Source organism: Zalophus californianus, chromosome 3, assembly GCF_009762305.2.
Source record: "Zalophus californianus isolate mZalCal1 chromosome 3, mZalCal1.pri.v2, whole genome shotgun sequence".
Classification (NCBI taxonomy): Eukaryota; Metazoa; Chordata; class Mammalia; order Carnivora; family Otariidae; genus Zalophus; species Zalophus californianus.
Window position 1 is genome coordinate 169,179,981 of NC_045597.1, and position 25,823 is coordinate 169,205,803.

A 25,823-nucleotide genomic window follows, 5' to 3' on the forward strand; every position below is an offset into this window, starting at 1 on the left:
GATGGTAATGTTGCTTTATTTTATAGGAGAAGCCTAAGGTTAAAAATAAATCTGTACTTTTTCAAATTATCTGATGAAATTATCTGTAGAATTTATGGATCAGCTCAGCAGTAATTTCCCCAGATCATGGAAGGAATGGGGCACTTTTTCTCTAGGATAGTTAGCAGGAAAAAAAAATGTGACAAACTTTACATATATATTTTTTTCAAGTATAGTCTAAGGATTATGATTTCCCATTCTATAGAGTTTGTGGAGAGTGGAGAATAGATGTTTCACTTAAAGTAAAATGCTCTTTCAAATATCCAGGTTGCAACTTTCATCTAAAACCTTTTGGAAACATTGAAATCATCCTAAATTCAGAATATACTAGGTAACTCTCAAAGCTGTAATCAGTGTGGGCACCCAGGCTTCTAGGCTTTCTCTCCGTTTCTATTATTTCTCCTTTTATGACTTTGGGAAACTGCTTCCTGGGTAAATGCCTGTGAAAATGGATCTGACTCCAAGCAGTGCTTAAGATGTAGGTAATGATTATGATATGCTCGGGGATCCTTTTATGAAGTCTACCATTTAAATGCAAATGATTGCAAAATAACCTATAAGAGTCCAGTGGTCTACACTAGCTTAGCAATCCTCTGACTCTCACACTGATTTTACCCATTAGCCCCACTGCAGAAGCCTAATGCACAACAGCTCTGCCCCATCCAAACTTTATTGCAAGTTGAGGATCAAGCGGTATTTAAAGCATGATGTATCTATCACCACATCTGCCTAGTGCTGAATCAGGCAATAATACTTGAAAATTCCATTGCCACTGGTTGTTAATGAGGCAAAACATGGGAGAGATTATTGTTAACTATGGAAGCAACCAATTTCTAAGGGATCATTGTTATTACTGTAATCAACATTTTATATAAAACAGCAAAGTACTCTTTCCCTCATAAAAAAGATAAAGTTTGTGGCACTCGCTGTGCCTTATAAATTGATTGTTAACTGCCAGTCACTCCCTAGTAGTTAGCAATCAATCCGTCACCAATATAAGTGCAAAGCATCCTCAGACGTGTTTATGATATTGGGATGTTGCTCAAGGCTGGTACTTCCCTCTCACTCTCTGCTTGTTAAAATGGCAGGATGTCAAGGTGTATGGCAAAGGAAACCCCACGAAAGTGGTAGCCGTAGACTGCGGGATTAAAAACAATGTAATTCGCCTACTAGTAAAGGTAAGTAATTTGTTACATCTCAAGGGTGAGGATTTGTAATATTGATCTTAGTGTTAAACTGATTTCCTTTCTCTGTTTCAGAGAAAACTTGTGCATTCCCTTTGGAAAGTCAGGGGATCCGCTCTCTTCTTCTTGTCTTTGATCTACAAAATAACATTTGTATCCCTGTTAAAATTAGACATGTAGACTATGTTTTAAAAAAATCTTCAGAAGCCACAGACACAGAGAAGAATGATGGCTGTTCTTACCACGTATTGACTGACATTCTGAGATATGCCATGTTTACTTTCTTTGGATTTAGAGATGACCAAAAATTTGGAATCAGTTGGAGAACTCCTCCATTGGACTACATTTATTATGTGCCAAATGTTTGTAGGGATCATGCCCTGATACAGTACAAACTTTCACATTCCTTTATATAAACTCTTAGAAACCAATTAAGATTAAACCTTAAAAGTCCTTCAGGAGAATATCACCATTATTATAGTGTTTTCTTAAATACTGTTTTGTTGGGATTTCTCCTCCTCCCAGCTCTCCATCTCTCTCCCTGTTTGTGTGTCTCTCTGTTTCTGCTGACACTGCCTCAGAGGTCACAGATTTTTTCTGTTTCTGTCTCTCTCTCTTTCTCTATCTCAAACATGAATGCACACATGCACGCATGCACACAGACATTTGCATAACATCAAAATAATGTGAGTATAGAGGAATTCTTCAATTCACCTTCTCTTTATTAGAGAATATCAGTGATAGCCAAATCATGATTTCAAATTCTGGTCAATTTATTAATAAAAATTTGCATTTGACTCTTCAGTAGCAGATGCTGTCAATGTCCTGTGTATATCTCTTTCTCATTTTACCATTATAAGGCATTTTGCCCATCCTCCAATTGCAAATGCCCGCACTTCATTGCTTGAGGGCTTTCCTTAGATGGTTGGAGCCTGGTGGTAGGAAGGAAATACCACAGAATTAATGATCCCTGAAACAGCTCCAACCCAATGACTAGAGAAGGTCAGTGGGTAAATATCTCAACTCCTTTGCCCCATGACTGAGTTATCTTGGGGGTGGATAGTCTACACTGGCTCTCGGAGTTTGCCAGTGGGCTGAAACTCCAGTTGTCCATAGTGCTTGGTAATGCATACTTTATTGGGGTGCCTCACAGTGTGGCTTTCTATTGGTACTTTTTAGAAACCCTTCCAAATAGACTTCTTTCCCTCAAATCTTTGTCTCAGGAAATGCTTCTAGGGAAACCATCAAGGATATCTTCCTATCCGCTTCTATATACAAAAGTTCTAATTATCCTATCAGAATATAGATTCTACAGATAGTCTGAGAAAACCCTAGGAAAGAAGGCTGATGAAAATTTAGTCAGATTAAAAACAAGCAAAACTGAAAAAGGTGAGAGGAGGACCAACTTAAATTTCACAGAAAATGGATTTATCTTTGTTTTTTTTTGGTCACTCTATACCACAGCTAGTGAAAATAACCTATATTCTCTGGGTGCCTGGTCAGGAATTCTTTAGGCTCTGAAACCTCCTGAAATACCGGAAAGTGTGTTATCTATTTTTTCAGGATCAAAACTTTAATGGTGTTTTTTTTCTCCACTTTATATTGACCATCGGCTTCGTATACATCACACAAAATACAGTGAGCCACCAAGGAATTTGTCACTCTGCATTATTTGTTTGAATCATGTATTATTTTTCCCTCCCCTTTAGGGAGTGGTTAGTTAAGAGAAGGTCTAGACAAAGTTACACTTCGGCAAAGAAAAATGTTATTGACTTGATCATTTTTGCTTTTTTTTCCAGCGAGGAGCTGAAGTGCATTTAGTTCCCTGGAATCATGATTTCACCAAGATGGAGTATGATGGGCTTTTAATTGCTGGAGGACCCGGGAACCCTGCTCTTGCACAACCACTAATCCAGAATGTCAAAAAGGTGCAGTAAACCTGGGGGTAATATGTATCTGAGTGTGAGGTGGAGGGAGTCTGTGCAGCTGAAAAGGCTGTAATCTATGTTAGGGATTGAGATATTCTCTAGTGCTCCTATCTGTGACCTCTGAGGCAGTGTCAGCAGATATTATATGGGAGGAACCAGTGAGGAGAAAGTCCCAGAGGAAAAAGAACCTTTCTTCAGGCAGAATAACTGGGATTGTGTCCTCTAGTTAGGAGAGCTAGAGTCCAATCTCAAAATGTGTCTTTGTATACAATTGTAAAATGACAATTCATGTTTCTCACCATGACCTCAGGAGCTATAACACCTTCGAGTTTCTGAAGAAATATTAAGTTTTGTTTAGTTTGAATATTAAGTACATTTTTTTGAATTCTAATGCTACACATTTGTCAATCATATTCTTATTTATAGTCTAGCTTTTTATTCAATTACTATTCTCTTTACTTTGTGAATTAAGAAAAAAAAGGATGTTTCATTTTTATTCCTCTAGAGGGAGCATCTTTTTTTTTTTCTTTTTTTGAAACGGTACTTCTGGTTAATAAAAATTCTCCCTCATTTAGGTTTTGGAGAGTGATCGCAAGGAGCCATTGTTTGGAATCAGTACAGGAAATTTAATAACAGGGCTGGCTGCCGGTGCCAAAACCTACAAGATGTCCATGCCCAATAGGTATGACCAACAGGTTTGACCAAGAGGTCAAACTGGCTCTGAAATATGGTTAATAACTAAACACAAAAGCCTTAGGGAACTTACATGCCATTTTCTTCAGAAAAAACAGATAAATGTACTATTACATGGTTCACAGTTGTCTGACTACCTGATACCACTTTTATTGCATTTTTGAAAGGCAGCCTTCTCTAACAATAATGTTGCTACTGTTTAAGGTTATTTTCCTTCCCTTGGCATAAATCAAGGTTATTATGCTCCATCAAATGATATTCCAAAGGAAACTGTTCTGGTTTCCAAGCTTGATATCAGAGCACTGATAATGTTGTAAGACTCTAGTGTGACTTCAGAACCAGGAAGTCCTCAGATCCTCTCCATTTTGCTTCCTTACCCCACATGAGACCAGTTTATTCAACGTGGTGCTTTCCCCCATGGCCCACCCTCCTCACAAAGTGTAATTCAAAATGATTTAGGACAGAGTAGTCATCTCCTTATCATTTCCCAAAAATTCCTCTGGCTTTAAAATTACTTATCTCCCTTAACATAAATCGCTTGTATTTGTCTCTCTGTTAAGCTCATGAGCAACTCTCTTAACTTTTTGTTATGAGCACAGGTCTCCCTTTTCACTGATTGTAGAAGTTTAATGGAGCCGGTATTTAACATACAGCAAAGCTTCCTGAATTGATTTTTGTTGCTAAAATTATTGGGATTAACAATCTGTGACTTTTCTCCCAGAGTAATTTCCACTAAGCAATTGAAACTTTCACATTTTAATAGGTTTTTCTCATTCACTATTTTACAACGAATGTGTTTATATTCTTCTCTCCACTTTTCCTCTTCCCTATTCTTTTTCTCCTTTTCTCTCCAGAGGGCAGAATCAGCCTGTTTTGAATATCACAAACAGACAGGCTTTCATTACTGCTCAGAATCATGGCTATGCCCTGGACAACACCCTTCCTGCTGGCTGGAAACCACTTTTTGTGAATGTCAACGATCAAACCAACGAGGTAAGTGCTCTCAGTAAACCTGTTCAGTTGGCAATGAGTAATGCAGGGCCTTTCATACTCTGTTATCCAGACACCTTGTTTGTGTGGGTTTTTTGGTGTGTGTGTGTAAGTACTCTTTTTATAGGTTATTTCCCATAGCCCTCTGCTTTTTTTAAAAAGTCATTTTCTGTCTTATTCTCTCATCAGTTGGCTCATTGAGATCCACTCGTTGAGTGGTTAATCAGTGACCGTCTTCCCCATTCATTGCTAGTGGGCGATTGGTGGAGATCTGGTTGGGCCTCCTCTGTGTGGGTCTCTGAGACTCACTTGGCTCTGAAGTAGCCTTTAAGAAGAACTTTGGAGAAGTAATTTAGGAGTTGGGGATAAGAAGAGGATTTGAATTTATTCTGAACAGCCCCTGGGAAGGGGGTGCCCAAAGACTATAGACCAAATCAATTGTTTTTATTGAGGGAACCACATTTGTGTTGAGTCTTTGTTGGCCTATTTTTATTATGACTGTTAGCTGTTAGAATGTCCTTAAGTATTTAATTCAGTTTTTTTGAAATTTGAACTTTATTGTGCACTGAATAATACATAGCGCTGGTTGACAGTCATTGTTACAGAAGGAATTTCTTCCTATTTCTTGTTCTTTCAGGGGATTATGCATGAGAGCAAACCCTTCTTCGGCGTACAGTTCCACCCAGAGGTCAACCCGGGCCCCACAGACACTGAGGTATGTCAGGAAATGAGGCTTATTGTACACTTAATTTTTCTTTTTAATCAGAAATGTATTTACATGAAAACTTGAGAAACAAACATCATCAACCCAGATGATCTTGGGTACAGAATATTTTTCAAGAAGAGTGCTTTGATGACACACGTATATTGCATTAAGATTTCCCCCATGAATATCATGGAGGAAATTTCTGTCTTTTTAAAAATTTTTAAAGTGGGAAAGCCCTGAAGAAACCTGACGTGATGTTATTTTTATTTAAGTCGTTATCATTCTAATATATTTAGTTCTGAAATTTACAGTTGTTGTACTATGCAAATGAATTCCCTCTTGCTCTCTTGTTCTCATAACTGAAATGAAATTTTAATCCCCCATCTGTGACTTCACAAAAATCCCTATGGCAACTGGTTGTGTAGCCAGGAAGAGAGAATAAACAGCAGCAGGAGAAGGAAGAAGGACGGGTATGCGGGAGGGGAGAGGGCATGCACGCACATATTAAATGAGTCAGCTGGCTTAAGAAAAGAACCAGAAGCAATGCTTAGAGGAGTTTTGTTTGTAATTTAAATACTTTTATTTTGTGTGTGTGAGCTTTGGTTCAGTGTTCAAGGTCACCTTTTCAAACGAGAGCTTGTGGTGACACAGAAAATTCTGGAAAGTCTGGTGTGACTTCCTCTCCCCCACCCTATGGCCTCCGGTAGTAATACAGACAGCTCCTCCCCATCAGCAGATACTCTCAGAAAACAGACCTAGGTAAAATGAGGAGAATCAGAATTTTCCCTCTGTAAACTCTACTTTCTCATCCCTGAATTGCCTTTTCAGATATATATGTTTTGTTCATTTTTTAAAATGTTTTTGGGAAATGATTCTAAATAGCCCAAATCAGTATGATATTATCAACCCATGATGAAATGCATAAAGAAAATTTGGTTACATACATCTGTTGCCTAATGCATGCTGAATACTATTTTTTTTTATTTAAAATTTAAATATTTTGCCCATAGTAATACTTCAGATTAGGAACACTGAAATTAAGACCTGTGGTATTGAGTAGCGCTTAATCATTTTCCTGTCCTGCCAGATAGTTGCAAAATGAGTATCTGTTGAAATTTGTCATGTCTAGTGAAACTATAGAAGTAAATTCATTGGTAAAGTTTAAGAATAAGCTTTGGAGATATTTTTAGAGCTGATAGAAATTTTCAAAATCCAGTTATTTCTAACTTTAGGATGTATAAGTAATAGAGCTTTAATTTCTTTTGTATAACTAGAGTTTTATTTAGAAGAAACCATTTAGAAGAAAATAACTCATAATTAAGGGGATGAAAGCTTGACATTCTCAGAAGGCGTGATCTGAAATCTTCATTGTCTGCTGAAAACTTGCCTTTGATAGGATTTGAAATGAACAATTAGAAATGTTTATTTGATCTAATTCTTACAGTAGTAAATATTTAGTTTTGCCAATTTTGGCAGAAAAGCAAAAAACAAATATTGCATATGAATACTTATCCTAAAAAATTATTTGTTGCTTATTTGAAGTTCAAATTTAACTGGGCATGTGTATTTTATCTAGCAACCTTATGATTTTTGCGACTTATAACTAGTTGGTTCTATTTTTTTCTAGTACCTATTTGATTCTTTTTTCTCACTGATAAAGAAAGGGAAAGGTACCACGATTACATCAGTTCTGCCAAAACCAGCACTAGTTGCAAGTCGAGTTGAGGTCAGTATATGTGGGCTTCTTTCTGGTTTATGTATTTTTGATTTTCTCTATCATGGTAATATTTTTAATGAATGATGTTAACTATTTTAATGTCTGTAAAAGAGGATGGGTAATATTGTAATTACCCATTATTTTAGCATCTAATTATTTGGTCTGTTCTTGCTGGTGTTCATTGGAATTTTCGTGTTTTTGACTTAAAAATCATATCTTTTATAGTTTACTTCTTCTAGAAATTTGTAATAAAATAATTTAATAAAGAATAGGCTTTTAGTTTAGAATTTGACACATTCTATTACTTAATAAACTATGGTCTTATGTATGCTTGAGATACAGTTCAGATTACAGAATCATTATAGACGATAGAACTTTTTTTGTTTCAACTACAAAAATTATTATTCAACATCGTGAATAGAATAATATGATTTTACCTATAAAGTAGTGCTATAGCACAAACTTGAGTCCTTATTTGTGTAAATGTATAGGTTAACGTGATAAGGTTTCTACCCATTTTCTTCATAGTTACTCCACATATATACCCACATCATTATTATATAAAATTTAGAAGAACGTATATGTAGTTTCAAGTATGTATATATACATATTGACTCTTTTTATAAATAAAGGAAATTGAATTACATGTTTACATGAAATGATAATTTGAGTTGGAGGATCTGTTTTAAGGATTTCCATGGCAGCCTCTTTTCCTGAGATGGAAAGTTTAGAGGTAATCCACCTACTCAGTGTGGAATCAAACTGTGGGTTCTTGGTAGCATAAGAAGTCATGTGCTTACTGTGTAGTGTTCTTCTCAGAACATCACATTCTTCAGATGCTTTTCTTTTGTTAATGGTGAGAAAAAAGATATAATTTGGGATTCAGCAGTGCCTTTGCATGTAGTAGGCATCCAATAAATATTTGTTGAGGCAAACCAGGTTTCCCAAGTCCTTGTCTTTTGCAGTGACCAGGAATATCTTTCTCCTCTGAAGGGTTTGACACTTTTGGCTAAAAAATAAGCAGAATCATTATCTGCTTGAAATTCTATATACGATTTGTAGAATTTTAGTATATTGCCAAGGCATGAGCTTTTTCTTATTGTATTTTCTGTAAATATTTCTGGCACAAACTGTAAAGGTGAAAATGTGATTATGAAGGTGCACCCATGTCCCCTTGCCTTCTGTTTTCATTTGTCTGTTATGGAAGACCCAGAGTCTTGCTTTGTCCAGAAGAAAACCATGGAATGTTGAATGTAATACATTTAAATTTTGGGGAGATTCTTACATATATATACACACACACACACACACACACACACACATAGATGCATATATTTACATTTATATTTATGTAGTTATATATAGATATTCATGTATCTTTAAATAAAATGTAGACCTCATCTCGAAATATTTACTTAAGTGAAAAAAAACTTCCTGAACTTTGGAAATTGCTTTGAAATTAGAGATGTTTACATTGTTAGTCTTTTTCCTGATGAATAGCAGACCTGTACCCCTGAGACAAATAATACATTATGTTAATTAATTGAATTTAAATTAAAAAAATTGTGAGTCTTTTTCCTAACATACTTTTCGAAACACTGTACTTTAAATCACCATGTAAACCTAGACAATATAGTTAGACTTCCCGCTCTTGAAATTGCCTTTTTTCCCCATCTTACTCATCAGAGCAATGTCATTTTCTTATTGCTTACAGGTTTCCAAAGTCCTTATCCTAGGATCGGGAGGTCTGTCCATTGGTCAGGCAGGTGAATTTGATTATTCAGGATCACAAGCTGTAAAAGCCATGAAGGTGAGAGATCTTTGTAAGAATTAATATACTCCTTTAATGAGTCTAATTAGTATTTTATAATTTAGATTTATGGCACTACCTCTTTTCAAAGTCACTGTAATTGATTTTATCAACTATTTCTCACACATCTTATATTAAAGAAACTTTGATCACCGGTGAAATTTTTAACTTTCTCAAACTTTTTTGTACACCTGCAAATCAAGAACATAAGAGTGATCTCCAAAATTATCTATGTTACCACCTATTTATACTGAAAACATAAAAAAGCCATGTTTACGATATTACTCATTTCTTTTGAGGCAGTGAGCATTTAAAATATACTTGTCTTTTGTATGAAAGAGGGAATCTGGGGATTCTTGGTGCTCTAAGATGTCATAAATGTTCTAGAGGATGCTTCAGGCATTTCTGTGGTTGAAATGGCAAGATCAAGTTGAGGTAGCAAGGACAACAAATGCCTTTTATCCAGCTTTAGAAGTTGTTACCTGTCACTAGGGGACCCAATTTCCCATCTATGACTTGGATTGGATGACTGACCAGAATGATTTGGCAAATATTCATGTGGAAATGAGGGTTTGATATTCATGTTGGGAAGAACACCCTCCCTGTCCCTTCAAAGCCTCTCAAGATCTCCCCAACCCTTTGTCATAGCAAAGCAAACCTTTAGAAACATTTCACTGTATTTATAAAGTATTTCTATGAAAGAGCTAGCTTGGCTTCTCTTTGCTGTCCTTATTTCCTTGTATAGTCCCCATTTTGGTGCTAATCGGCCATCCAGGGGCGATGAGAGCTCTTCTGTGACCCCGCCTCTGGCTTTGCAGTGTAAAGACATTCACCAGAGACCTGGCTCGGAGGAAGCCACACAGAGCAGGTGGCAGGAGACTAGGACAACAAACACAGAAAAACAATTGGCCAGAATATTTTTTTCTTTTTGTTGTATTCATAAGCTATACCCAAAGATTTTCACCTGACAGATGTCTGTTGAAAAAAAAAATAGAATGCAGTCCCCAATTATGTTACTCTTCTTCCCATTTGTTTTTACTTTTTAATACTCTTCTCCATACACATGGGTACACACACATATGCACATGTGTTTTTCGTGCACATTTTCAAGGAGTACTTTACTTCATTGTATTATGATTCAATTTCTCTTTATATAATTAGAGGATGTCCAGTGGTTTAGATTGGTTAGAACACAGTATAAGTGTGTTCAGGGTTTGTAAATACATTTAAGTAGCATATGGTTTTCTATCCTATTTGGTAGTTTTATAAAGAATTAATATAGTTTCATAGCTTGCATTTTTTTGTGTGCTTTACATCCATTAGGTGAAGTTACATATTTTAACTGAAGAATAGGAATTATTAGCGATAGTATTGTGATGAATTAGGAAGTTAGTAGAAATGAATTTATGGACTAAATATTTATTTATTTATTTATATATTTTTAAAGATTTTATTTGTTTATTTGACAGAGAGAGATAGCGAGAGAGAGAGAGAGAGAGAGAGAGAGAGAGAGAGCGAGCACAAGCTGGGGGAGTGGCAGGCAGAGGGAGAGGGAGAAGCAGACTCCCCACTGAGCAGGGAGCGGGATGCAGGGCTGAGCGGGATCCCAGGACCCTGGGATCATGACCTGAGCCAAAGGCAGATGCTTAACCAACTGAGCCACCCAGGCACCCCTATGGACTAAATATTTAAAAATAATCAGATGGTGCATGTATTGTAGCCAGAACTATATTAAAAAAATATATATATATAAAATATAAATATATATATTTTATAAAATGTATAGTTTGAAATAATTTTAAGTTTTAAAATATATGGACATTCATCACAGTCATTTACCTATATAATTTGATTTACAAAAATAGCTATATTCATTGTATAACACATTCAGGAAAATACTTACAAATATACTTAAGTCTTTTGGTGCTATTCTTTAGTAGTGAGACCTTCTGTAACTTCTATTGATGGCGTGTTCTCAGTTTGGACTTAATTATTTAAATTCCAAGCTATATTTTAAATGCATTTGTTTATCTGTATGTGTTCAAAAATTTCTTAATAATACTTTTTAAAAACCAATTTCTTAAAATCTTGAGAGATGACTCATATTGAGGAAAGGGCATAGAACTTGAATCGTAAGACTTGGATTAGAGTCCTAATTTTGCCATTTGATCAGCTAGAATATCTTTGGCAAGTCATTTAACCTTATTGAATGTCAATCTTTTCATCTGTGAAGTAGGAATGTCTCTTGTAGTCTTGGTATAAAAATCAAATAAATTGATAAAAGAGTACATTATAAGTTTTAAGGCACTGTTTGAATTTAAAGTAATATGAAATATTTAATATTTTATTCAGATCCTCCCCCAAGGACATATAGGGCTTTCAAGGATGATTTCTATACTCTCATCTGAATTTTTGTTGATGTTTTAGAAGAGTTCAAAATTGGTGTGGTAATAGGTAAACTAATAAGAGCCATATGGCCATATTTTATAATAATTATTTTGCTGTATCGCCCTCATCCTAGTTTATAAAGCTATTATCCTTCATAGCCTACATGAAGAATTATTTTTGAGGTCTCTCCAGATGTCAGAAAAAGATAGAGCTATGAATACCTTTATACATATGCAGACACACAGACTTTTTTATTTTATTTTTTTGCCATATGGTCATTTTCTTTTACTATAGTATATATCAAGAGTTGTATGATGCTCTTTGTTAAAACACTATTGCAGGCATGAAAATCTAAAAAGGTGGAATCCAGCAGAAGGCTCTCAGTGCTTCCAGCAAGGGAATACATCATCTTGCATTTTAAATGTGCCCTCCATGTTGGTCTCTGACAAACATTGGAAAGGGAAGCTTCTTTGATGTTGTCTCTGGTTCCATTTTATATTTTACTAATTTTTAAAATATTAATTTAAAATTAATTAATTTAAAATATTTTAGTCTTTTACAGTCAGTAGAGCTATAAAGTTCAGTAGTATTCATAGACCTCTAGTCAAATTCTATAGAAATTAACTCCAGTTTTGCTTGAGACCTCTAGCAAGGAATTCAGGGTGAACCTCATGAGGCAACCAGTTCTTTTTGAATAGTTTTATTTTCAAGCAATTTTTTCCTTCCTCTCACTAAATGTTCCTCTACCCTCCATCCCATTCACCAGCCCTATTACTGATCTCTACAGCCCACAAAATAACCTAAAATTTTTATCACCCAATACAGACCCTTCATTTGAATATGGTCATTCTTTCCTTTAGACCGTATGTTCAAATTCTCGATCCTTTTGTTTCTTTCAGGAAGAAAATGTCAAAACTGTCCTGATGAACCCAAATATTGCATCAGTGCAAACCAACGAGGTGGGCTTAAAGCAAGCAGATACTGTCTACTTTCTCCCCATCACCCCTCAGTTTGTCACTGAGGTCATCAAGGCGGAACGGCCAGATGGGTTAATTCTAGGCATGGGTGGCCAGACAGCTCTGAACTGTGGTGAGTTCTTTTAAGTTTAATTGCAGAGTTTTGGCCCATGCATTTATGTGTAATATTTTTTGTTTGACTCTATCTAACAATTATGCTCTATGTGTTCATAAAAGCTTTTCTTTAATATGTGAGGAAGCAGTTAGCAAACAGCCACCTGAAAATGTCATATGATAAATATTACTGGTTTATTTCACAAAACAGCTGAGGCACAAAAAGAAACCTTTTACTTTAATGCTCTGGGGTGGCCAAGTGAGATCTCCCTGCTCCATTTCAGCATATTGCTTTTCTCTGTTACCAGTGAGACCCTGAGAAATATTATGAATAAAAAATGAGATTTAACATTGATTAAATGCTTCGTGCTCTTACATGTTGGCCGGGTAGCATTTGGCTTTCACATATATTTTCATGATAACATAGATCAATCTCTCTACCATCCCTTCATACATCTGCTGAGCCCAATACTCTGTCCTTTTTACAAGCCTTCAAATCTATGGAACTAGATCATGAATGAGAATCTCATGAGCTAGTCAGGGTAAGCAGTTGGCGAAGTAATTTATATGTCACATATAAAAGTCTTAGCCAAGGTCAGATGGCATGTTAAATGGAAACATTATTTTGATGATTTTTAACCCAGATAGATATCCACATCACTGGGATTATTTAAATAAGAGAATCTCATTATAAGATTGGACCTTAGAAGGAACGGGAATATACTAAAATCTAGAGGTTCACTGTATCTTATGATTTTTATTAATGAGGATAATAAAAACCGTTTGGAGAAGGTGGTAATATAAGTAATGTCACTAGCAATGTATTTTGCTAGAATGTCTTCAGAATTTCTCTTTCAAATTTTTCTTTCTTTTTTTCTTTATCTTAAGTACAATTCTATTGTAGACTGTGATGGCTTCTTGGAGTTAATTTTAAGGTTCAAAAAAGTTGTATTTCAGGTATGTGTTTAAAAAGACATAAAAGTTTGAGATTTTAAAGACTGATTATATTTGGTTCTTCTGTAGGAGTGGAACTATTCAAGAGAGGTATACTCAAGGAGTATGGTGTGAAAGTCCTAGGGACCTCAGTTGAATCCATTATGGCCACAGAAGATAGGCAGCTATTCTCAGACAAACTGAATGAAATTAATGAAAAGATTGCTCCAAGCTTTGCAGTGGAATCGGTAAGGAATCTTTGTTCTGGAGAAACAAGGTCATTATTTTGTCTTATGTTATAGGGAGAGTGATTTGTCATGAATAAAAATAATAGTTAAATTATTATATTTGCATGTATTATCTTCCAGAAATGTGTTAGTACCTCAGAGACTTTGTTTATGCTGAAATGTTTGGGATAGGTATTAATATTTTATGAAAAGGGAAGCAAAAGCCCAGAGACAAAGTGGTTTATCAATGGATGAAGTGCCACTGAATATCAAATCTCCTGAATTAAAATAAAGAACCATGTCAACCTACAATGCCAAAGTGATTTTTACTTTCTGGGATCAGTTATGTATCCTGTGTGTGCAAATGACCTGCAAATGGGGAATGATGGGATTGAAATTTTCTTGTTAGAATGGACTAAACATCTAAAAATGAAATCACCTAGTAAAAGCCATTGCATCTAATCAGTGAGATTCATGACTGAGAAACTTGTGGCTTAGATGTTTAGAGAGGAAAGATTATTTCTCCTTTTTGTTAATCATTTTCAACTGTAGCCTGTGCCTATTGATAGGCTATTACAAGGCACCAAGATAAAGTTGGCTTGCTATATATCTGTTTTTGTCCCTGACTTTATTCTTGATTTTAGACATGCAGTCAATGAAGTGGGGGTTCTGGAGGCAGTTTTTGATGCAACTTTCCCATTGCAAAAGTAGGCAAATCCTTAGGGAAAAGGGCAAGTACTGCTGGGACAAGTAAAATGGGCCATGTACGTTTTAGAAAAGAATGCTACCAAGTACATACTATGTTGCAGAGCTGTCAGTCAGGAATAGTCTCAGGATAGCTCTGCTGAACATTTGGAAAGCTCCTGCCATACATTTATTCTTTCATTGCCAGATTTAATTATGTCCTTGCTTCCTCAGGATGAGAAACAGGCATATGGGAAAGGTGTAATTACATTCCCATTGGTAGTGTAATAATATTCCATGACAGAAAAATATAGCCACCATATGTTGTATTCTGTAAGGTAAAAAAAAAAAAAAAAAAAAATCCAAGCTTTTGAGACTACTCTCTGACTGAACTTGAAAAATGAAAACTCTTTTTCTATACAGTATTCCTAATGGCCTATTGCAGTAATATCAAGTTCATTTCAGCAGTAGAAAACCTTGTATCATTAAGAGATGAAGACTTTTAAACTGAATTTAAAAATTCCATATGGCTCCCATTCTCAAATTCATAATGATTATTTCAGTTTGGGCCATTGTTTCATTTTTTTTTATATGGCAGAATGAAATTTACAACAAAAAGATAAGAGAAAGCCTTTACTGTGTATTAAAAAAATCCTACAGTTTTACTTAAAATTTGTAAAACAGCACTTGTTTTTCAGAAGGAAATGAAGGAATAATACAGCATTTCTATAGTCATTCTCCCCAAAGAAACTGATTTACCTGATTTGCTATACTCTCTTGGTGTGGTCTTTTCTGTTAGTGTGGTCAGCTTTTAAAACTTTGGGTCTTTCTTGTTGATAGATCGAGGATGCTCTGAAAGCTGCAGACACCATTGGCTACCCAGTGATGATCCGTTCTGCCTATGCCCTGGGTGGGTTAGGCTCAGGCATCTGTCCCACTAAGGAGATCTTACTGGACCTCAGCACAAAAGTATGTATTTTCACAGACCAAATTCTTACCAACCAAGAAAACGGATTTGATATGCCCTTTCAGTTAGAGAAAGTTCTGTATATGAGAAATGACCTTTTCTCTATTATTAAACCACTGTCACGTTTTCTAAAAGTGTTGTCCAAAAGACAGTACCTTTGGAAGGGAAATGCAGTGCAGTTATTTACATTGAAACACAGCATTAACCCAGACGGTACTAGGAAAACTGATGGTCGCTCTGACTAATGGTGATCATTCTAACTGATGATGGTCACTCCATCTTTATTGTACTATTTGATTTCAGTGGTATAAACTCAATTCAGTTCCATCTCCCTCTGCTTCAAAATCTGCTCCCAAACACCCATCATGCTAAAATATATTTTAGTGATTAGAAAAATGAATATAATATCCCATTTTCTATTATTTTTTGAAATAATATGACATGGATGACATCTAAAGTGAAACAAAACACATTCAATAGATTGGCTTTCCCTCAAATTCAGGTGTTTAAAATATATACAATATAAACCTCTTGGTATAATAAATGAGTGAGCTCTCTGCCAACTGCCACACACTCATACAAGCCAAAGTGAGATTTGAGTGTTCAAATTCTATGTGCTATCAAAATCACTTTAGCATATTATGGAATAGTTCTTTTCTTAAGTATTAAAAAGAAAATTAAGATATGTTCCAAAAAGTAAATTAGACATTATCAAAGAAAACATGCTCCACGAAAGCAGAGAATTTTGCCCACGCTCTCTTCTCACCGAATAGAACAATGCCTGGTGAGGTAGGGTCCCAGTAATTGCTGGCTGAATGAATGAATGTGTGTAGAGCTGAGAGGCCCATGTCCCTTACATGGTGGTTGTGGACCTGAATCGGATAGGATTATTATAAGGGCTACTTTGGAGAGTGCTGAGTAAATACCAAGCACAGCTTCTATCTGTCATTACTTACTCTTTAGAGTGAAACAAAATGTGGCCCTTGAATTGACATAGGATTTGAGAACAGATAAATAAAATTAAATATATTTAAACATCTATAATGACAAACTTACATGTCAAACTTGGATTTAGTGTTTCTAGAGTTGCTAAAACAAACCCCCCCAAAAAGGAAAATATATCCATAAAAATATTTCTTGTTTCCATTATGGACTTATGAATCATGTATTTAAAGAAAAGACATGTTTATAGAGGTGATTTTTTTTCCCCTCTGGTATATTAGATGTTCCCAATATTTTTAATACTAGTATTCATGTATACTTATTCTCTATTAAAATATATATTTTTACAGTGTAAAAATTCTGAATACTGAATTGTCTAAAAATGTTTACAATGAAAACAATTTTAAAATGGGATAGTTTTTAATCATTTAAATGCCTTAAGATAATCAATAGGGCATTGAATTTTTTTTGAAAACCTAGCTTTTCCCTTGAAGTAATTACTTTTACCACTAATTCCTAAACTACTCCTTATTCTCTTGAGATTATATTTTGCACCTTTAGAAGCTGCATTAACTCATCTTGGTCTCAAAGTTAGTCTTTTGTATAAAATCTGAGACTGGAAAGAAGGAAATTAAGGCAACAGGTGAATTTGATCTCAATTGTCCCTGTGTCCAAACATCCAGCCTAGTCCATTAGAATGCAGAGAGCTTTTCCGGATCCATGCCCTTTGTTTCCCAGATTTCCTCTTTTAGCATGCAATCCTAATAACAAATGAATCATTATTAAATTGTTAATGCTGGCTACAGAGTTTTCTAACCACTTTGAAAACCTCATCATAGGCAGCTGTGGGGACAAATGTGTTACATTTTCAGTTGCACATGGAGGAGCCTGTAGTGTTCACTGAGATTAAAAAGATAGTGTTAAGACACATTTAAAACACACACACACACACACACACACACCACCCAACTAACATTGAGTTATTTCATTATACTGCCTGCTAATAATTTGAAAAAATTCAAAGTTCTTCCCCCAGTTGTTTTCTCTTCCTTTCTTGCTGCCATTGCAAATCAAAAATATTACAAGACAAAGGGAGACATTTCTGTCTTGGATTTTCAGCCACTAAATGTCCTAAAGTCAGAGACTGCCTCTTCCATATTTTGGGTTCAGTATTCTACCCACCGGTGGGTACTCAATAAATATGAAATGATAATTATATACTAATTCATATCTGTTTAATCAGGCATATATGATATATGACTTAGGGTATTTAAGCACTTAGGCGGTGATTAACCATAATAATAATTGCATATGATTCTTCTAATTCCCAAGTTTCGTATGCCATCTTGGCTAACTGTTTACAACCATTATTATCCTTTCTTCTCCTCATCAACATTAACTGACTTTTATTGTGTATGCCACTGTACAAAGCACTCTCAGCTATTTTAGAGAAAACCAGAGTCTTTAGACTTATATTTCCATATTTATTCACACTTATCACATTTTCTGGTTTTACAGAAGTCTTGCTGCTGAAATAATTCCATTTCCCTCTGCCTGATTGCTCAATTATTTTCTCTTTTTCCTAAATTAGTTTGATTTAATGTCATATCAGCACTTTGAATGGCAAGCCTCAATAATGTAAATCAAGCATATTCACTGCAGGATGCTATTCCTAGTACCTCACTGATTTTCTGACACATTGTGCCTTCTGGAGCATAGAGGACGATGGAGACTAGGCTTCAGACTTTGATGCTGACCAGGATTTAAGCCAGGGCATTTTGCCCAATATCCATGTTTAAACCAGTGCTTTTCCTTACTCTTTGATATCTTTTGTCACCCATTTCCAGGCCTTTGCTATGACCAACCAGATTCTGGTGGAGAGGTCAGTGACAGGTTGGAAGGAAATAGAATATGAAGTGGTCCGAGACGCTGATGACAATTGTGTCACTGTCTGTAACATGGAAAATGTCGATGCCATGGGTGTTCATACAGGTAGACAAAGAATCTTCAGGAATTATAGTAATGCCTTCAGTTCATGCTTCTGATGACCCCATAGACATCTTCATTAAGTTCTTTTCTTTAAATTACTATTCTTAGCTGATAGACTAGCGACAAAATTTTACACAAAATAGTATTTCATGGTATTGAAAATAACCTCACATTCGTTTTGGTCACAAAACCCCCGTGAAGTAAGGCAGGTATTATCCTGACTTCATTTGAGGAAGAGGTCAAATGTAAGCAATGTAGTGATGGTAAAATCTGTAAGAATTGGTGTTGAAAAGTAAGAAATGAAGTTAAGAAGCCTTAAATCAGATGAGGGTATTAGTTACCAAGTGAATGAAAAAATAGCCACAAGTAATAGAAATAGGTGAAATAGGTTTTTTAGGAAGAGAAACTAGTTAGATGAGAGGACAAAAATGATGACTTAGAATTTAGAAAGGCTAACTTTGAGGCATGGGTGGAATTCTTAAGAAGAGGGTTGATAATATGGAGCTGGAATTCAAGAAAAGGGCATACAAATAAGGAAGTTGATACAAAGTCGTTGGGAGTCATTGATGTGAAGGACGTAACTGAAGCTGGAAGCATAGACTAAGTACTCAAGGGCATAGGCATAGAAAGAAAGACAATAAGGTCAAGGAATGAACTTGGGAACTGCTTAGATTTACAGGGCATGAGTAAGAGGAAGGGTTAATGTTGAAGAGAAAGAAGGGAGTACTAGGAAGAAAGCCAGGATGGTACACAAGTAAGCCAACACAAGAAAATATTTCATAAAAGAGCTTTGGTTTTGGCTTTATCAAATGCCGGGAAAGGTCAAGAATTAGGATTTTAATGTGGGTTTTTGGATGTTCAAGAGGACAGGTTCAATGCAAAGTTGTTTATGGGAGCTATATTGAAAAGAATTAAATGGCAATTGAGGACACACAGAATTGGGAAACTTTCAAGAAGTTTAGTCCTGTAAAGAATAAGAGAGATGTTCTTCTGTAGGGGGTGGGGCTTCTGGAGCCAGGAGAAATCTGAGCATGTTTGTGGGCTGGAGGAATGGTGACTAAAGATTAAGAGATTGAAGATACAAGGGCTATGATTAGAGAGGAGTACAATAATGGGAAGGGATGAGATGAGATGTGGCTGAGCCAGTCGGGGTGAAGAAGAAGTGATCGTTTATAGAAGGGAGAACTTAAGAGAGACTTTGAGATGAAGAGCAGGGAAATTGTAGATTTCTGAAATTGTAGATGACTGAGGTCTTGATAGCTAGATGAACTTGGGAAAGGTTAGAGGGGTTTCTGTCAATAATGTGTCAGAGTAATACAGGCAAAACAAGAATCAGAGTGAGAGTATCTGATGTGCCTTATATGTATTGCCTTGAGACAGTTATTTTTCCAACAAACCCTTAGACTAATCTGTGTCTTGTATCACACAAATAGATTAAGTCGCTTAAGTTAGTTATTTAGATATGCTACCAAATAACAAGTGTTGCTTGGATGTACAGGTGATTCAGTTGTTGTGGCCCCTGCCCAGACTCTCTCCAATGAGGAGTTTCAGATGTTGAGACGTACTTCAATCAATGTTGTTCGCCACCTGGGCATTGTGGGTGAATGCAACATTCAATTTGCCCTTCATCCTACCTCAATGGAATACTGCATCATTGAAGTGAATGCCAGATTGTCCCGAAGCTCCGCCCTGGCCTCAAAGGCCACTGGGTAAGATCAGAGTGATAGACCATGTATTTGCAGATTCTTCTCAGATAGTTTTGGAAAACTGACAGCTAGTGGAAGACTGAGCTGCATTTATAAGCTATAGTCCCCATTTCTGTCTGCTGGCTGCAAATCATTTAGGACCCTTAGGACATGGTTATTAATAAGCTTGCTGCCAGATTGAAGCAAATGATATTGCTAGCTGGCTTTGTTTGCTGGCTAATCATAAACTAATCAAAATCTGGGTGGTCAAAGCAGGCTGCAAAAAATCTGCTTCCTAATTGCACTTTGCAGATATTGTTAAAAAGTGAAAATTAATTCTCAATTTTAGTCCTCAACCGGTTTCTTCAGGTGTATAGTAAATGGTAGGCAAATACTATAGTTTACTTGATTCAAGCATTCAATAAATTATTTTATTTTAGCAAAACTCCACAGGACCAAACATTGTAGGGTTTTTCTATAGATAAATATTGCAACCAAATAAATGAATTTGCTATCCATTTAAGAATGCCGGCAAACATAAATTGAGGGAACATTAGCACGTTTTTCTATTAATATACTTAGCATATGGCATTTAAATTACATGGCATTTAAGTGAACTAAATAATTACCTGTAAAGTTTTTTTGCTTAATATGGCTCCGCAGTGCTGCATGGAGTGGCAGTGAAGTGTTGCCCTAAGCAAGAGTCAGGAGACCTGAGTTCTCCTTCCAATTCTCCTATTGACTTTGGATATATCACTTATTGTCCCTATCAGTTTCCTCATCTGTCAGATGGGGGAGATGTATTAAAAGAAACATATGTAATTCTACAGTTCTGTGAATTATATTCTCAAATATAATTACCAAAACTATCCAGTTAAGTTCCTAGAATCTTAGTTTTGTAAGTGGTCCCATGTTCAAAAATAATTTGGAGACAAAGCAAGGACCCGAGCTTGCAATGACTACATTTTCTGACCATTGCATACCCCACAATGCCAGCTAACTCCACTGTCTTCCTAGGTGCAGACATCAATATATCTTTTCAAAAGAATATTTTGCAAATTCTTATCTTAGTGGAGGCTCTAGAAAAGTGGGCACCTTATCAAGAAAGTCATTGATTTTGGATTAAAGAGGTGAAGGTTGGCAGTTGTTGCACTGAATGTCAGGCATAGAGAGTTGAATTCTTTCATGATCTGTGTCTCTCTACTTTATCATGACTCACATTATTTTATAAGCGGCTATTAAATCTTCATACAGAACAGAGAACCAGATGTGTTTTATACCATAATGTGGAATAATACCAGAATTTCTAAGAAAGACCAATTTATGTTTTGGGCTGTTTTTAATGCTCATTGCTGAAAGAAAAAAAAAATATCTCCTCTTTTATAGCTACCCACTGGCATTCATTGCTGCAAAGATTGCCCTAGGAATCCCACTTCCAGAAATCAAGAACGTTGTATCAGGGAAAACATCAGCCTGCTTTGAACCTAGCCTGGATTACATGGTTACCAAGATTCCTCGCTGGGATCTTGATCGTTTTCATGGAACATCTAGCCGAATTGGTAGCTCTATGAAAAGTGTGGGAGAGGTGAGTCCGTGGTTTATTCCTCTATTTATTCTTGTTCTCAGCTATTTTGTCAATTCCTTAACATCCTTAAAAGTATTCAGGTTGCCTGGATACTGGGTTCTTGATTGGAGGATATATGGGAATTTCATTTCCTCCATGGTGTTTCAACATCTCTCTGAGTATTAATATAAGGTACTTGCTACATGACCCCTTAATGGATCTTAAAAGCTTCTAATTGAAAGGAGAGGCTGTATATGTGGATGTATAATGTATTTGCACATATGCAAAACATATTTTCATAAATAACTGAGTTATAATGTGTTTTATAAACAAATCTAGAAAATAACATGATATAAAATGGTATACCAAAAAGACCACGGCGCTGAGGTTAAGAATTTAATTTTAATCTATTCACACAAATTATGGCTTTACCCTCCTTGGACCTCACTTTCTACATGTCTAAAAGAAAAGGGCTGGACTAGAAGATCTCTCATGTCCCATCTAGCTGCAAAGTTTAAAATTGAGAAGAGCACAATGGGATATGAAGCCCTCTTTCATTATCTTGAAATGGTCTAAGCTTTTAAGACCTTTAGATATTTCATAATGTCCCTTTTTATATTATTTGAAGTTAAAATTAGCTTTTGATTATTCCATCTTCAAAGATACAGTGCTCCTCTATACAGGCGGAAAGAAAGGAATTCAGACCCCTGCCTCTGACTGTCACTCTCTTCCCTCCCCCACCGAGGGGTTTATTTCTTCTTGCATCCAGTTGGCTTGGATGAGAGCCAACTAAGTGGAGAGAGCATGAGTCTTTGAACCACATGAGCTTGGGTTTTACTCTTCGAGTTGCCACTTACTAGTTAGAGACACTCATGCAAGACACTGGTCCTCAGGTTTTCCATCTGAAAACTGGAGATGATAATACCTACCTTGGGAGGTTCTTAAAAGATTTAGGATTAATACATGTAAATCTTTAGTAATGTCTTTTAAGGTAGATTCATAATGAATTTCCAATAAATGTGTTTCATCAGTATTGTTGTCATTGTTTATGGGTAGAATTTTTGATTACCAGCAGTATGCATGAATCTCAATCTCTATCGACCTATTGATCTATCATCTATCTATTTATTTTATCTCATCTCTGTCTCTATATGGCCAGTGTAGGAGCTCTTGGTCTATGCCTAGATATCTAAGCTGGTTAGATTACAGGGCAAAGAACTCTTTATGACATATTGTTCTATGTTGGCCTTTATTTATCCTGTGTTACAGATTATAGCTGTCCTCAGACTAGCCATTGCAGAAATGCGTACCACCAATCACAGGAAGTTCAGCTTAAATCTATCAGCAATGCAGGAGAAAAGAAAAAAAAAAAAAGACATTTTACTGATCAATCAGATTCATGCATGAAAGGGAGAATTATTACCATTTTGGTTTCCTTAGTTTCCAAGATACTAATGCAAGATTTTAAAGTAATGACAGATAAGGAAAACTTGACCTTTTAAATTAAAATGTCCTACTGGTTGTAAAAAAAACAAAAACAAACAAACAAAAAAAAACCGGTAGTCCTTCATAGCTGCTTTAAATCTTATTTTTTCTCTCATGCTTCACGGAACACAATAGAATTAAAACTCAAATGCCATGGAAAGTTTTGTTGGTAGCTCTCCTGCCAAATAAATAGCTGTTATTTAGTTTATTTTATGGGAAGTATCCTTTTCACATTGCTCACAGTAAAATTTATAGGCCAAAGAAGATGATATAATTTCTGTAATGTGTTCATTTAGGGCTTATTATCTAAGGGACATTTGTTGTCAGTGGGTATTTCCCATCATGCATTTAGTTCAACTCAAGTTAGGAAGCATTTCCGCAGCTTTTACTCCGTGCAAGATGCAGTGAATAAGATGTAAATATTTGTTACATGTTATCTGCAGTTGGTAAGTTGAGAATACAGAAGTAGAACTAAATGTAATATGAATTCAACTGCGGTGAAAGTTAAGATACAGTGTTTACATACAGGTGCCTTGAGAATGGAGAATAGGGTCAGGGAATAGGGTTAGGGTCCTGTCAGTTAGTCCATTGAAAAATGGTGAAATTTTCACTTAATGAAGGTGAATTTTAATCATATAAAATATTAAAAAGCACAAATTTTGAGCAAATACAGTTATGTACTCCCTTATCATTATATAGGTATGTTTGTTTTTCTCTTATTGAACATATTCCATATACCGTTATGTACAGTGTACTTACAAATAATAATTTATGGTGAGTTAACTTATAGAACCAGTTACTTTATGGCCAACTTTTAAGTATGTAATACTTGTAAGTTGTTTTAAATATTCCAGAAATATTTTCCTAATTTGATAGAACCATAAAATCTTTCATTTCTGGCAGTCTCTCTCACGCTTTGGCTAGCAAGTCTATGACCATATTGTGTAACCCTTTAAATACCACTATGCCTATCTGAATTGGACTAACATTTTATTCATCTCTGCTCTTGAGAATCTTCCTTACTTCTAATTAAATTGGGGGCAGTGTGAAAGGTTATCTGTTTGGCTTTAGTGATCTTTGAATATGTATCTTGTCACACAATTGACATGAAGGTTTACCAAACTGACATGAATGGGAATCTGGGTCTATTTGAGGAATCACAGAGGTTTACTGAAGGCAGCATTATCACTGTTATTATTTTAAATTGGAGACCCAAAATGCACAGCAATCTATGATTCCGTGGAAAGATTCAAAGACAGTGTTTATCCACTGAAAATAACTGGTTAGGCTTGAAGGCAATTTAAGTTTAGTTCTGACTTGTAACTTGTCCAAATGAAATCACCACATGGTCTTCCTAATTGATTAGTGTACAATCAGCTGTAAAGATTGTGGGAAGACACATCGAATTGGTCATGGGGAATTTAGACTCCACCTACATTCAAAATCTGAATCTGTCAGTATGTGTTATGATTCTGAAGGTTTTATTAATATTAATGCTTCGTTATGAAGAAAGCCAATCTGTCTTAGATTGTGACTGATAACCCATTTAGAAATAGTTCTGTTTTTATGTTAATATATGTCTGGCTTCTCTTCATTTGTTTTCTTTTCTAAAGAAAATCTGCGTAAAAGCAAGATTTTATTAAGGAAGGATCTATATGTTCTTTCCACGTATTTCTTAGTTTAATATTATGGTTCAGAGCAGTTGCAGATAATTTCCTCATCAGTCTCAGCAAATAAAGCTACATTCCTGGTGTGGTAAAAGACTGACCTAATATTGTTAAAGACCCATTATATCAAAACCATGGTGAAAAGGAGAGAGAAAGAAAAATAACAATAACAACACCTAAATTTGGGTAGTATTCTTATATGTTTTGTTCCAACGTCTTTTCTAAAAAACATTCCATTTCTAGTTCTGTTTCAAATTCAAAATATATAAGCTCTTTTTAAAAAATACAAGTTCTTAAATGTGCATTACAGGTCATGGCTATTGGTCGCACCTTTGAGGAGAGTTTCCAGAAAGCCTTACGAATGTGCCACCCATCTATAGATGGTTTCACTTCCCGTCTCCCTATGAACAAAGAATGGCCATCCAACATAGATCTCAGAAGAGAGCTGGCTGAGCCATCCAGCACCCGTATCTATGCCATTGCCAAGGTAATATGTGATAAGGGGCCCAGAGTGACTATTTTCTTCAGAATATAGCCACCCTGGACTTTATTTTTTATATTTTTTTATTATTTAAAAGATTTTATTTATTTATTTGAGAGAGAGAGATAGAGATAGCAAGAGAGCGCATGAGCGGGGAGGAGAGGGAGAAGCAGGCTCCCTGCAGAGCAGGGAGCCCGATGTGGGGCTAGGTCCCATGACTCTGGGAACATGACCTGAGCTGAAGGCAGATGCTTAACCAACTGAGCTGCCCAGGCGCCCTGCCAACCTGGACTTTAAAGTAAAACTGAGACACAAAGTGGTCGTGAATTCAGGGATCTGGGGGAAAAATTTAATTTTCTTCAGTAGTATTATACTAGAGACTTCTGTGGCTTTTTTCAGGTTATTCTATAATTAATGAAATATTACCCCCTTTTTAGAAATTTTATTCGAGCTTGAACTGAAGGACACGTTGCAGGTTTAGAGGATGATCACACAGATAAATGTTCCTTCCTTATATATATGTATCTTATTGATATTCTTAAGTAGGTTTGATCATATTGACCTGCCATTTCCTGTCCCTCTCATTACTCGTTCCTTGAAAATGTATAAGATCATATTTTAGAAAGGAAGATGCATAAAATAGTATCATTTAGTATATTCTACTTCAGACTTTA

General features: G+C 35.7%; 1 protein-coding gene across 3 annotated transcripts in view; it reads left to right on the forward strand.

Moving 5' to 3' along the window:
* CPS1 (carbamoyl-phosphate synthase 1) overlaps window positions 1–25,823 on the forward strand; it is a 133,987-nt gene that overhangs the window by 44,770 nt on the left and 63,394 nt on the right. For all 3 annotated transcript variants that reach the window (XM_035726824.1, XM_027590514.2, XM_027590515.2), the window contains exons 8-21: window positions 1,128–1,217; window positions 3,023–3,151; window positions 3,727–3,833; window positions 4,699–4,837; window positions 5,472–5,549; window positions 7,168–7,266; window positions 8,972–9,067; window positions 12,355–12,544; window positions 13,549–13,706; window positions 15,210–15,338; window positions 18,126–18,270; window positions 19,766–19,976; window positions 21,339–21,537; window positions 24,979–25,155. In XM_035726824.1, the coding sequence (XP_035582717.1) occupies window positions 1,128–1,217; window positions 3,023–3,151; window positions 3,727–3,833; window positions 4,699–4,837; window positions 5,472–5,549; window positions 7,168–7,266; window positions 8,972–9,067; window positions 12,355–12,544; window positions 13,549–13,706; window positions 15,210–15,338; window positions 18,126–18,270; window positions 19,766–19,976; window positions 21,339–21,537; window positions 24,979–25,155 (1,947 nt within the window). The remainder of the gene's footprint in view (window positions 1–1,127; window positions 1,218–3,022; window positions 3,152–3,726; window positions 3,834–4,698; window positions 4,838–5,471; window positions 5,550–7,167; window positions 7,267–8,971; window positions 9,068–12,354; window positions 12,545–13,548; window positions 13,707–15,209; window positions 15,339–18,125; window positions 18,271–19,765; window positions 19,977–21,338; window positions 21,538–24,978; window positions 25,156–25,823) is intronic.